The sequence below is a fragment of the Centruroides sculpturatus genome, unplaced genomic scaffold (genome assembly GCF_000671375.1).
Source record: "Centruroides sculpturatus isolate CEXI.00-Female unplaced genomic scaffold, Cexi_2.0 scaffold1974, whole genome shotgun sequence".
NCBI lineage: Eukaryota > Metazoa > Arthropoda > Arachnida > Scorpiones > Buthidae > Centruroides > Centruroides sculpturatus.
In genome coordinates, this window is record NW_019386063.1 from 48,533 (window position 1) to 63,411 (window position 14,879).

The following is a 14,879-nucleotide window of genomic DNA, read 5'->3' on the forward strand; positions in this document are numbered from 1 at the left end:
ATTATTTATTCATATATAATTATAAAATAGAATAGGTATACTTAATTTAGCTTCTAGAACTGATGTAAACGTAATGTATCGAAAATATTTGATTAAATATTAGTCACTGCTAGTTTTAAATTAGTTTCGAGGTGAGTCTGTTAGCCGGTTTCTCGTTTTAATTTTTACTAAATTAGTTGCAGGAAAAACTATTCACACACATAAGTTGTAGAAAATAACATTTGAATTTTTGCTGCATACTTCTTAAGCTAGGAAATTGATATATTTACACACATTTTATGCGACTCGGGCCGCGGAATGCCCATCCCTGACTTAGACTATGCCTACGACAACGAGTCGATCGCGACACATTTTTAAGATAAAAAGTAGATCTTATGTACACAAAAGTTGGCCACCCCTGCTATATAGCCATGCGAAAATAGAGAGTTGGGAAGAAGTCTACATCCAGTCATAATGAATTCTGAGTGAAGATTGAATTGGAATCTGTTTCGAAGTATCTTATTAAAGATTGTTTTCTCAACAATATCTTAGAATTAGATGACGGACAATGTTTATTTATTGTACTGTTTTGTTATTTCTTTTGTTTATAGTTTTATATTGAGCTTTTACTATGGAATTTTTCACTAACATCTCGATAAAATAGATCACAAATAGCAAATGTATATCAGGAAAGAATTTTCTTAATTAACAACACGATATATTGTATCAATTTATTTTCTACTAACATTCATATTTGTATTATTCTATTGATAGTACATTAATAATGACCGAGATGGTTAAGCAGTCAACAATCGCTCTGAGGACCTGGAGTTGAATCTGGCTGAGCAACTACCCAGAAATTTTTTATAGGTCTTTATCGTTTTGGATATGTCGGGCCTGGCCTTCAGCATCCGATCGCTCCGTTGTAGACTTGGCTAAATTTACGATGGGTATGGAAAAAGGTCCCTCTTGGGCTGGCAGAGCAGAAAGAGTAAAAAAAATTCACCAGTAAGAAATACAGAAAACATACAAGTTTATTAAGAATCACATTTATCTAATTTTGCCTTCCATTTTTATATAATTTTTTATTATTTACTTGCTCCTATGAAATCAATTTTTATACTTCCTAAACAATACTCTGTTTGAATTCCTTACAATTGGACACACTTTAATGATTCTATTCATTCTTGTAATTCTTGATTGTCTTGAATATAATTCGACAAGTAAAACAGGTTTTGTACACTAACATAAGGCGAATTAAGTTTATTTTTAAGTTATAAACTCAGATATAATATAAATTTATGGATGATTTTTCTTATCTTTTTTTGAAGAGTTTCAGAAAAATTTTTAAAGTTTAGTTAAACCTCTGTACAACGTCCACTGACGGGAACATAAAAATGGCCGTTGTTTGGAGATTATTTTGTATGCGTTTTTCTTCAAAAGAAAAAAAAAGTCGAATGTATTGGTTACATTATTTAATATACAATGATATGCACTATACAGTATTATGAATTTTCAATTAATTTCAAAGTTGTTTTGATTTATGAGGAAAATAAATCTGTATGCAAGTGGAAGATTTGCTATTTCACTAAGACACTAGCGTAAGCAGGGAAAAGCCAGAGGTCCAATCCCCTTACTTTTGTTAAATAAATTAAGAAAAAAACTCATATTTGAATGTGCAAATACACGTATATTGTCCACTGTGTTATTGGTTGTATCCACAGTAGTACAGAGATAAATGTATCTTTGCATGTTCTAATTCGGACCCCCATAACATCGAGTTCTAGTTAAGCTACTGCACTAAGCTGCTTTTAAAATTAATCGAGCTGTTTTATGTCTGGAACGATAACGGTTGGCTTATTTTTACTTGTAAGTAGGAATTGGATGAAGAAGAATCGATCTATATATACAGAAAGCAGTCATCCAATATATTTTTATCACAAATGAGTCGAATATTATTAAAAAGAAAGGAGAAAAAAAAAGAGTAAGTAGGATATATCAACATGATGCAAGCCAATCTATTTTAAACTCTGCTATATCTAGCTACGTTACGCCAATTACGAAATGGCGAGAAATTTTATCGTTAATAATAATTGACAGTTTTATAATAATAATAAAAAACATCTCGTGATCAGTAATTAATTATTTAAAACAGATTTCCATCCTTCATTCTCATATTTATACATTCGCATCAAATTTCTTCTCTTGTAAACTACTTGTTCTTATCTTTTCGACACGATTTTTTAATAGAATTACTGTAAACATTTTTTTTCAAATTTTACTCTAAAATTTCAAATACGATTAAATTAAAAACAAATTTTTAAATATTTGAATAAATTTTGAGGAAATTTCTCTATGAATTAGTTACAATTACGTTCGACAGGTGGCGCAAAGTGATAGTGTGTGTATTCTGTTGTATGATGTCAATGAGATGCTCTTATCTAAAGTAGTACTTTGTCTGAAGCTCTTAAATGTGTTATCCTTTTAAGTCGTGCACATCCGGAAAGAGGTCGCGAGACATTCACGAAATTGTTCCGAAATACTAAACATTGGTCGTCATGCAAACGAGTTACATTTATGCAAATTCACGTATCGACAATATAAATGGTGGATTTCTTTTTTACTTTCTGACGAAATCTCTTACGTTCTCTTATTAATATTTGTTCTAAACGAGACCCGAAAGTGTAAAAAAAGATTAGAAGCGTGAAGTGGGCTATGTACAAAAAACGTCGGGGTGACAACTCTTCGAAATGAGGTCACCCTCGTGGCCCATAACATGTGAATGAACGTCTGACTAGAGCGATAAGAGCTAAGTGGCGATTGGAGGCATCATCGTTTCCTCGGTAGCAATCACACCAGTACTGGCTACGCTGATTGGCTACTCGTACACGTGCACGTGAACAAGAGATGTACTAGAGCTAACGTAAGAGAGAATCGGCCATATGTGTGATATGTCTTCTACTGTGCACTATATTAAGTATGAACCCGTCCAATGTTTGCTATTAATACTTGCAAGATTGTCTCTTCAATTTTAATTAAAAGTTTAATGTTTTAATTAGGTGAGTACAATAAAATTGCCTATTGGATCTTTATTTAATTTTACAATTGTTTCCTGTTTATACACAATTAATACTAAATTTATAGGTGTGTAATATGCCGAATGCTGTTTTGATTGTAGGATTTTTTTAAAAATAATACTGTAATTTAATTCGTATATTTCTATAAGAAATATTTAAATATTTTACACAGTTTAAAGTTTGACACGCTGTGAGAGTGACATGAATCCAATGTGTGATTTACAAACGTCACACTTAATAATTGTTTCGTAAAGCCATCTTATTTTCATAATTTCCTATCTGATTTTGTTGCATTTATTTATATCGACACTCGAAAGTTGCGTAGGCTCGTTTCAAAATTTAAACCTATAGCTATTCTTGGGATGCAGACATTGGTTTGACTTCCATTAACGCATCCCTAATTACGTCATTATTCGACGTGTTTGGCCCTACGGATGGTTCTGGTTTTTACTAATGATAGTCCTCGATGATTAATGTATTTCTATGGCTTAAATTAATCTAATTTCGGGATGGTCAAGGATACTTTGTGACCTATTTAAATCGATTAATTACAAAATTTTTAAAGGTTTCGCCACAGTTTTGCTTTAGAGACTTTGCTGAAGTATGGTTTTGGTTACGGAAATTCCGAAAAAATATTAATGCAAATACTGTACCTCAGTAAGCGTCTTTCTGTCTGCATTATGTCCTTGCCAGTCTCACCATCAAGGTCGATTAATGTTACGACTCGTTTATGAACCTCATCGCCGATTCGTTTCTGTCTGCTTCCTTACTATCACATGTGTGTTGCCACCTGCCAAATATAAATAAATTTCTAGCCTGACACAGATTCGTGTCTCGTTTTACTCCTTTCGAGTTTTAATTTTATACGAGACTCGTATCCCGTATGACCCCTGCAACAATACTTGCACCGCAGTTCAGTATAGTAATGCCAGAAAGCCTGAATTCTGTTTATTTTTAATTTTTTGAAATTAATGATAAATTAATATCTAAGCTTACGAAACATAAAGATCGTAATCTATACTTTATTATTTCGAAATCTCGATAGGTGCATACTTGAATAATGTGCTGCTTACACGTGTGTTAATTGTCAATTGACGCCGTTTATCAGTAAAGGGCCTCAGATTAGGGGATCACGTGTTTCTCTGGCAAACTTCCAGAACGTGTTAGACAGGATGTCTTATCGACATCAATTGCGATGGTTGTACCTCATATTTTAAGTTGTGTCTAACGTCGGTAAATAGAACTGTTCCGCTTTACATAAATAAAACACATCAAAAACGCCCGGTCAATTTCCTTTCACTCTGAAAATACATCACTTATAAAGTGCTTTCAGCCATACAATTATTAATGAAATATATTCTTATTTTCCAGCTTCCCGAACAATCAAAATTTATAAATATCGGAATCAGTTTTGATCATTGAAAAACGAGAGGAAGACAGGATATGCCCCTTCATTTTGATATGATACTTTCTGCGAGTCCACCGTTGTTCAACCACAATACCTTCATGGACTTTAGATATGCCACGTTTCCTTCAAACAATCGTGGAAAGTATTTGGGAATCAACACACTCAATGGAATCAACTGTTACTCGCATCAAAAACACCAGATCGCTCCACCCAGATCGTGCTTGATCGTCAAGGAACAAACGGAAATAGAGAATTCCAACCAGAACTCTAAGAAGAGAGTATGGTTCGCAGACGACAAGGGAATGGCCCTAACCCACGTTCGAATAATGACCGAACCTTCCGACTGTCCTCCACGATGGTCGGATGACTTCTTAGAAAAGGTCACACAGGGCATCAAAGACACCTTAAATATAGATAACACCTGGGAGCCTTCTTTTTCCCAACCGGCTTCCGATTATATGGCATTTCGTACCAAGTTGGATCGGGATTGTGTGTCCTTAGAGAACGTCATCGTGAAAGACGAAGATGGAATCATCACGGGAACCATTAAAGTAAAGAACATCGCATTCGACAAAGAAGTAATTGTAAGGATGACGTTCGATCGTTGGTCATCTCATACAGATGTACCAGCTTCCTTCGTACCGAATAACCTGCTGGAAGAGGAAGGAGCATCGGCTCCTTACGATACTTTCGCATTCACATTTCCCATATCAACAGAAGCGGTTAATCATCAACAAATAGAATTCTGCGTTCGATTCAAATGCGGTAACAACGAATATTGGGACAATAACGGAGGTGACAATTATCGATTAGTAACGGGCAAGAATAAATCAAAGGAGAGCATTCAGAATCAGAAATTCGTGGATGCCCTAACAGCTAGCTTTACCCACTGGACCGAATTCGCCAGTTGGAATAATTTAATCACGGAAGGACCTTACTGGTGAAGGCGTATTTTAGATGTATATCTTTATATTTCTTATTTGGGATGCTCCCGAACTGGATCTCCTCCCCATCGTCGTAGTTGGCTAAGAAAAAATTTTATTTTTTGTTTCCAACTGTCTCTTCATTCATCAAAAGTCCACGCTAGTCTTCCTTATCGAAGCATATTCAGGATGGTTCCTATTTTTGAAGGTAAATATGGTAAGTGTAACGTTTGCTTCACCCATTTTAGTCGCGTACCTGGTAAACAATCGATATATTGACCTTGGCATTGGTGCGCAGTTCTAACGCACGCAATGTCGCAATAGCGTTTATAAGAATCGGATTTAAGATATTATATAAAATTTAAATTCGAGAAACAATATTTCCTGTAAAATCGTACACAACGAAATTTAGTCGGAAGATAATTGGATTAGGGGCGTGAATCCTAATTAATTATACTTATAAATTTATGTATATTTAATAAGCTTAATAAACTGACCGTAAAATAATGTTAGCTTGATATAGCTTTGATTATTTATAGAAAATGTTAGGGTAGAAGCAAAGTCACGATGACTCTCTTTATATCGAATTGTTTCGTTATTTAAATCTGCAACTTCATCATTCTTGGAGTTTTTTTTTTTTTTTTTTTTAATTTTTAAAATGTTATTTCATATCTATGTGTGCTTAAGGGTGATAACCAGACTCGGTTTATGGTTGCTTAAATATTTGTTGAGAGTCTTAGCGAGATTAGAGATAACATTAGATGCAATAAATACATAATTTTAACAGGGTGNTATTTATTCAAATAGATTAGATAAATTTTTCATACCATAACAATGATAATTTATTGTTTAGGCATTTTGATCAGGATTGGATATTTCACAGGACAAATGTGTTTTTCATAATTTGGATTTCTTTTTCTGAATGTATAGCTTTCTTTTTCTTTTTGTTTGTCTGATCTATGGGCATTAAGAATGCTTTGTAATCATGACCATTCTGGATTTGGCTAGGACACAATGATTACAGCCAGGTGGTGAGGAATGTGACCTGACAGACTACTCACCCCAAAAAATTTCTGGGGGTTTTTATCACCTACATTTGACCCTGAGTCTCCCAAAGTGGTAGGGTGACACCATAACTGTCTCAGTTATCCACTTATCTTTATAGAAGTTACTTATAACAAGTTCACCATTGTTTGTCATTAATTTTCTGTTTGCCATATACAATAATAATCATAGTTAGGAGCATATATTACTATAGGAAAGTATATATTTTTCTTAATGATAATTTTTACTGGATGTGGTATAATAAATATAGTTTTACTATTGTATAAATGTTTTTAATTAATATTATATTAATTAAGTTACATTATTAGTAAAGTATTGATATTCTATTTTATAAATGTTAGATGAAATAAAAAATTATTGTATTTCTACTTTTACTTTTTAGAAACAAAAAAGATTCTATTTACATTTTAATATTTCTGCCTTTATATGAAGGAGGTGAAAGGTTAGGAGTATACAAAGCTCTTTGATCCAAATAATATACATTACAATTCATTAAATAGTTGTTGTTAAACTTAAAATTTTTAGAACATTTTTATATTAGACTAATTATAATGTGAGATTCTAAATAATTGAAGAAAAAACAATTAAATTATATATATATATTTAGTAACTCTCCAAAACTGGGATAGAATAAATATATACAACCAAATCACTACATAATTAATAAATAAAGAAAAATATTTACTAATGTTTTCATCCATTTAAAATAGACATCATCCGGCAAATAANACGCAGGCATGTAAAGCCGTGATCTTTGACATTTTGCAAGGTATGTGGAATAATTGGATCACCCATCCGAACTTGTGTGAGCAGTAGAACGGCAATCACATCTTGCATTATGTTGTGTAATTTATGTGGCTCCTTGCAGAATAATAGAAAATTAAGGTTAATTTATGTGGAAAGAATATAAAAATTTTCAAATTTCTTTTATAGATATAAATGAAATAATTAATAAGAATTTTTAAGGACTGATTTTTAAATTTTATGTCGAATGGGATTTTTATTTTATTTTTATCTACCGAAAATGGCTACCTTTTAAAAGATTATAAAATTAAACAATGACTAACATATTATATAACATAATTTGATAACTCTATAAACATTTACAGAGTAAATTTCTATAACAATTGTTACCATGAGAACTTTATTGTTATCGACTATTTATTTATATTAAAAATTAAAAAATTTAATTTGATATTCGCTTTGGTTAGAAAGCGTAAAAATAGTTTTTACAAGAAAAAAATGAACACGGAGTATTTTATTTTAGCATCAGTAAACAAAAACTACAAAGGATTTACCGCCAAAGGAAATTTGAGAATGTTTTTGTTATCTGAGATATTTTGTAGTTTTTATCACTTTATGATTTACAAGAAGATAGACTATACAAAAGTTTATCAACACTTGGTCCATATATTAAGTTTTATCAAAGTGTAAACTTCATAAGCTGTCGTTTCTTTATTCTAAAGTCTAATATATACATCTATCATGACAGAAATTCGATCAGAAAATATGGTGTAAAATTCAATAGGTGTATATAAAAATTATAAATAAAATGAAAGAAAAAAACATATATATATACATTAAATTAATTATTTATAGCCGTTCTTTGTGTTATAAATGAATATTTTCTCTTAAGATTTTTATACAAAAGAGTCGAAAATTTCATTTTTCTCTTCTTTAAATCGGAATAATGCATATTGTGTTTTCTTTATTCTCCTCGGAGGGCCTCCTACAAGGAAAATAGTCATAAATCTCCTTAGTTTGAACAGTGACAAGACTCAGAAAAGGCCCTTGAAAAGTCATTTGTCAAATAACTAAAATGGAAACCTAGACCTACTTATAAGATATCGATTACTATTACTATTTATAAAATTCCGCATTTGGTAGATTTTGAACTTTGAAATAAAATGTTAAATTACCATTATATTGACAATTATTATAGTTAATTGATTATATGATTTTTTTTATTAAAATTTCTATACTTTAATTTTATATTCTCTTAAAAATATCTGAAATTAATTATTTAACCCATTGTTCGTGGTGAAAATCAATACGGATATTAAGGGAAAAAGTTCAATAGTAATGTAGAATGTCCACTTTACCCTATAATTGAAGAACATGTGGTAAATCAAGGGTCGAAAAGATCAAGTTTTCCGAACGATGAACTAGATCAACATCCTTCAGTCTGGACACGACTTACAACAAACAAGTAAATATATCCGTGATAAATCTAATTAAATTATGGTTAAATAAATAAATAAGTTTACATTTTTAACCTATTTATGCAAAAACAATTATCCATTTTTATTATAATTTTACAGTTAAACGAATTGTTTCATGAAAATATGATTTTAATTTTGCTCAAGTTCATCAACATCCACGATTTAAGAAACAAGATCTACTTTTTTTCTGTAGTTTTTTTTATAACCTGTTTTTTTTTCTTCCTTCGAATGCTTATATGGACTTAAACTGTGGCACCTATTTTTAATTTCCGTGATGTTATATTAGTGATCACAGTTGGTTTCGGTGGCGTTTGATTGACATTAGGCCTTCCCCCGTCCTTCAACAGTTCAATAACCCATCGACTATAGGTTAATCCACTCTACTTTTAGCATTTCTAAGTATAAAATAGTTTAATTCATTAAAAAAACATCTCAACATCTCACTCTAAAGTCATATTTATGTTACATAATAAAATAATTCCAGAGATTGTGTATTAATAGTAAATGCGTGTTTACAGTTAAAATACAGTAACGTGCTTTTACGCTGAGAAAATATATAAAAAATTCATTGTGAAGCATTAAGAAACAGCATTTAATGAATGCTGTCCCTTAAAGAGATTATATAGACTTAAGCGAATAAAATGAAGAAATCGATCGTTTTAACAGGGAGACAGGAAACAATGGCTGCATTTTTATTGGCAAGTGGACAATTACTTATGACATTGGCGACTAGTAGACGTCGACTGAAATTATACTTCTGTAGCTCCTCACTTCTTAAATTTCTTTTATAGCTCGCCCTCATTCTAGCATCAAACAGGCCAACGATTCGGCTTTATCTAATTATTTAATAAATAAATACATCAAAACATATAATTATATACGGTAAATACACCTTTTAAACTGAGCCTCGGCTGAAACCTACCATTTTATATTTTATTTTATTTTTTCTTCTTCGTAATTTTAAGGAATAATTCATCTTCATCGCGGATAAAAATAGTTTCTCTTTAATCTCGTCTCCTCTAGAAGAATTTTTGAGTTGTTTAAATAAAGATATCCTGTCTGTTTGACAGTTCACACGAAGCAGCTGTCCGAATTTGTTCAACTCATAAGAAATACGAACCACATTGTACTATAGACAAATGTAATCTCTTCCCTCCTGGCTAACGTCTCCGCATCGTTGTCTGCTGTAGGGAGAAAGTAGCACGTGTTTTACTTGTACTCCTTTGGCAAAATGCCAATTCGGAACCCTACACGTGTTCCGTTGTCTTTTCAAAAATATAAATAACGCAGACAATATGCCTAATATTTGGCTTTTTTTTTTAAATTTTAAATTCTGTTTATATTAATAGTATCGACGATGTTATGGTGATTCGAATCTCTTAAATGAGTCTATTTAAATTACAATACTTCACACATGAAAGGCTGGAATTAGACTTGGGGCCCTAATCTATAATATATAACAGGCCCTACCCTCCACCAAATAATGATACATGTAAAAGTATGAGGCCTTAAGCTGCTGCTGCTTGTCTAGGTAATGTGAAAAATCCAGCTTATATTAAATTTGTGGTAACGAAATGTAATTTAAAAGCTATATTTAAATGATTTAAAATTAATATTTAATATGGGAAGAATTGTTATAAGCTATTAAAATATGCTTAACGTTTTAAACATTAAATGTTGATTCGATACAATAAACTGCTACATTATTTAATTTGTGGAAGTTGCAAAATTCTCAATTACAAATTATTTTAACCTTGAATTGTTGAAATGCTTCGTTTTAAATGCAACAGAAAAATAATTGCACGTATAAAATAATTTATGCATGCAATTATTTTATTATATTTTATAATTGCTGTTGATCACATCCAAAAGTTAGTACATAGAATTAATATAAAGAATTTCTATATTTTTATTAAACTTTTAACATTAAAATTAATNATGTGTGCTTAAGGGTGATAACCAGACTCGGTTTATGGTTGCTTAAATATTTGTTGAGAGTCTTAGCGAGATTAGAGATAACATTAGATGCAATAAATACATAATTTTAACAGGGTGTAGTCATTACGCTGTACTTATTTCCCTCCCAAATTTGATTTCTTAATAAACCTATCTGATAAAATGCAATTTCATCTCTTAATTTTAATTAGTACATTTTGTATTATGTCAGAATATTAAGCGTTTTTTATTTATTTTTTACAGATTTCCTAGAAGTGATGTTTTTAAAGTTCCTGTTTTAGTAAAAACTTTATTCCACGAACTTTGCAAAACCCATCCTCTCATCGAGCTTTAGTCCGCCCAGTTTTTTGTTTCATCCAAAAAAATATTGAACTGATAGGAAAAGGGTTGGACTAATCACACATTTTGTCTACGAACAAAACTTCATTACAAATTCAAAAACATTTTCAACGTTTAAAATTATTAGTTACTGCACTTTGACATTAATCTTGATTGTTGTCCTGGAACTTGAAGTTATCTAGAATTGATAGAAATATTTTGTGATAAAAGGAAACTGTATCAGCTATTTAGTAAACGAATTTTTATAGAGTGTTCTCTTGTGAATAGTTTTTTTTCACAGTATTCTAGTCTGGAGAAAGATGCTCTTCAATTTTTATGCCTAAGGATGAAGATTGCATTTAAATGGTAGTGCCAACGTTCGAATCGTGAAAGGAATTTTATAAACGATTAACTAATATTTTGAGTTTACTAAATTGTTCCGTCCTTCAATGTTCCTTTGCTAACAAACAAGTGGACTGTGATTTGCTCCGTTTATGTTCCGTTGACATTTTATTTTTTCTCGTCACGTACCTCGTTTCTATTTTATAACATTAACAAAGTTGTCCAAAATGTTAGAAACGGGTATTAGATATATTTTCATAGAAGAAACGGTAGAGGTGTAGCGTGAAATTTCTACAAAATGACCAATAGAAAGGACTTCCTGGAGAACTTCCGATTTTTAGAAGAAAAAGAGGAAGTTTCGCGTCATCAAATTCCTCCCTGTGGAAGGAAACGAAGCAGACTTTTGATAGCTACCAACGCTAAACGTGTGCCTATTTTTGCTTCAAGCACTCTGTTGTCTTTTCAAGCAAGTGTTTGGCATCTGTTTGAATCAACAAGTTCTCTTTGGCGGTGGTCCTAATTCGTATATCCACCCCACCCTTATATATTATTCTGTTGATAAAATTTTAAGCGTGACCCAAAATAAGTTCATGAAATGCAGTATTTTTTTTCTGTCAGGACATTTAAATTATTTTATCTTATTTTGGGACAGCCTGAAGTACAATTTATTAGCAGCTATATATCACATTCTGTGAATGCTATGTATGTACATAAGTCTATGATTGGATCATGCTGAATTTGTACAGAGTAATTTAATTACATTTAATAAATATTTACCAGAAGAAAATGTTTTTATCTGTCACATTCTCTCCTTTATTCTGTAATAAAGAACCGCAATTTAATCTTGATAGACTTTAATGTTTATATGGATACGTAAATTCGTGCACCCGTTGGAGCCTCAATTTTTAAGATTACGCGATAGGCGTATACGTTAGAAATTATCTTTTGTTAACACTGCTCGAAGATAATTTACTATGATAAATAATATTTTTTACTAACTTATCGCAAAAGCAAACTATAGCTTGCAATTTTATTCTTACGTGACCTCTTTAACCTTTTACTGTGTAGGCCCCAAACACGGTGCAACCATACACCGAGCCCTTCTCAACACCGATGGTCCAGTAGAGATGTAAAATCTAGCAACTAATTTGCTTCCAGACAGGTAATCTCCAGAAACAACTTTTTTTTTGACGTTGTATGTAGTTCCTACTTCATCAAAGCTACAATAAGCTGAATGAATTGCATTCGAAGCGGTCATTTCTGCATATTTTTTTAAATACTAAAGGCCTCCATCTTAAGTAAAATAAGTTTATAAATCTATCAACTGAAGATGAACAGTACCTCTTACACAATATTTTTTGACAGAATACCACTCGGTAGGAGTCTAACAGAGTATCTAACAAACCACACCCTGTTGTTTGTCGAGCAAAGTTTCTTATAAAGACACTTTTGTTGCTCTCTCAGGATGTATGATCTAATCTTCTGGATTGGAAAATTAATCTGCTCTTAGTACAAAAAGTAATTTCGAAAGTGGTCAGTTAATTTTGTTTATTATTGCATCTCTTGTTAAGAATATTTATCGATTTATTCTAGCCTTATTGGAAGAATAATTGTTTACTGATACGTAAGAAAATGTAAATATTTTGAACTGTAACGATCAGACAGTTGTAGAATTGTTGCATCATTTGTTTAAAATATTAAAATAATATTTACATTTTATCAGATTAAAATTTCTTTTAAAATATTCGGACGAAATGTCTTTTTTTTAAAAATGTAATTAGCTTTTAATGATAAATCGCGTTTACCTACAGATTTTAAAGGTAATTACAAGAAAAAAAAGGACAATGTACTCGCTGTAATACGGGAAAAGCTACTGCCAAGGCTGAACTTAGTCCAGACACACCCATTGAAATACTTATGAGGCTCTTTGGGGTCACACAACATTCCTCCTTCAAATCGAGCGTATACATAAAAGTAATTTGTATACGTGGTATACAAATTTTTCAAAAAATTATGCTAAATTTATCTCTACGCTTCTAAGTTACGCTCTTCGTAAAACTTCAAAGAAAATAAAATGTAGGCCTACTTCTGATTTATAAGTTAATATTTTTTTTCTTTGTTCGGTATTTATTTTTACTGTAGATAAGAGAATTTAGCATTTTACTTTATAAACGTAACTGATGAAAATCTTACCAGACTCGTAAATCCGGGGGGTAAAATAATAAATGAGATGGGAAATGGCGACCCATATATGGAATAGCTGACAAGGATGAAGTTTAATACCTCTGGCTATTTTCTGTTACCGATGCATCAAGGACCTTTTATATTTTAATGAAGAAACGAGTATTATATTTCGTTAAACCACGACGAAATTAGTTCATTTCGTAGTTTTGCAAGATAGGAAATTTCGAAAATCAGTTTAGAGTCGATCGGATACACATACACAAAAAAAAAAGAAAGTAATAAGCTTAACTTCTATAAAAAAAAATGGCAACCGAGCAGACGTTTACGATCGATAATTCAGTATTAAGAACGAAGCTGTAATATTTAAAGTTTCTTTTATAAAAACTCCATAAACTTAGTTATCGTGTGTTAAAGAATTGTTTTCTGTTAATGCCAAATGGACACATTGCAAATAAAACAGGAGATGCGTGACGGTCCATATTATACATATATTAACCAAGATATGCATGAAAGTATTGGAAGAGGTTAAGGTTAAATATGTAACCTTTTAGTCTGAAAATTCTAATTTGTCTAAGACGATGAGTCAGGTAAAACAATAAGACCAAGTGAATATATTCGATTTTATATTATTATTAAAAATGTGAAGTTAAAGGGTCAAGATGAATTGAACTTCTTTTTGACATTTAAACAGTTCGAGTTAACCTTTATATTATAGTGATTAACTGTGTTGTTGCATAGCTCGAATATACGGTTAATCGATTTAAGGTTTATACCTTTAACGAATTAACCGATTCTTAACCCAATAGTTAAAATATTCATTAACTTTTCGAAATCTGCACTGGATTTTTTTAAACTATATATTTTCATAATCAAAGAAAGCGAGAGGTCAGAGAGCAGGAGACAAAAATATGTCAACGTTACAGCACCAACCACCAATTGACGATACCCTGAACACGTGGAAACGTTAAAAATCACGTGCACGTCGTCCTTGATTTATATATAATTATGTATTCAACACTACAACATTCGAGTTCATTCTGTTCCTTTTCCGAATTACGAACTAGTTTGTTCACTTAGACATTTATGAGATTGATAAATAGGTAACCCGCTGTGATATCTTCCCTTTTGTTCATTAGCATACGGTAAAATTCTAATTTAAAAAAAAACACAGGAAGTTACGATATAATGTTACAGATTCGGAGCAAAAAATTAAATAAAAATAAATAAATTTTATTGCTTTTTTTCAAATAAAAACATGTAATAAACTGTAAATTATAGATAATAGAAAAATTGAGAAAGATTACAAGCAATGGATGAAATGGAGTAATGATTCTGTAATCTGTTCATTTGCGAAACAAGATGTGATTGTTCTGTTCCTTTCAGATATAAACAGGTTAGTGACCGT

The 14,879-nt window shown here is 31.3% G+C and overlaps 1 protein-coding gene across 2 annotated transcripts; it reads left to right on the top strand.

Annotated features, from left to right (window-relative positions):
- Positions 1-2,320: 2,320 nt before the first annotated feature.
- On the top strand, positions 2,321-12,077 carry LOC111613389 (protein phosphatase 1 regulatory subunit 3C-B-like). Of its 2 annotated transcripts, none has more exons than XM_023354733.1 (3): positions 2,321-3,038; positions 4,428-5,604; positions 10,874-12,077. In XM_023354733.1, exon 2 carries the CDS (start codon positions 4,500-4,502, stop codon positions 5,406-5,408), a length of 909 nt encoding a protein of 302 aa, XP_023210501.1. In that variant the 5' UTR covers positions 2,321-3,038; positions 4,428-4,499; the 3' UTR covers positions 5,409-5,604; positions 10,874-12,077. The 2 variants fall into 2 exon arrangements, with proteins under 2 accessions (XP_023210501.1, XP_023210502.1); XM_023354734.1 differs by having other exon boundaries at positions 4,428-5,595.
- The last annotated feature ends 2,802 nt before the right edge of the window (positions 12,078-14,879 follow it).

Excerpts from the sequence above, each read along its gene's own strand:
- LOC111613389 (XM_023354733.1), top strand. The coding sequence starts at position 4,500 with ATGCCCCTTCATTTTGATATGATACTTTCTGCGAGTCCACCGTTGTTC.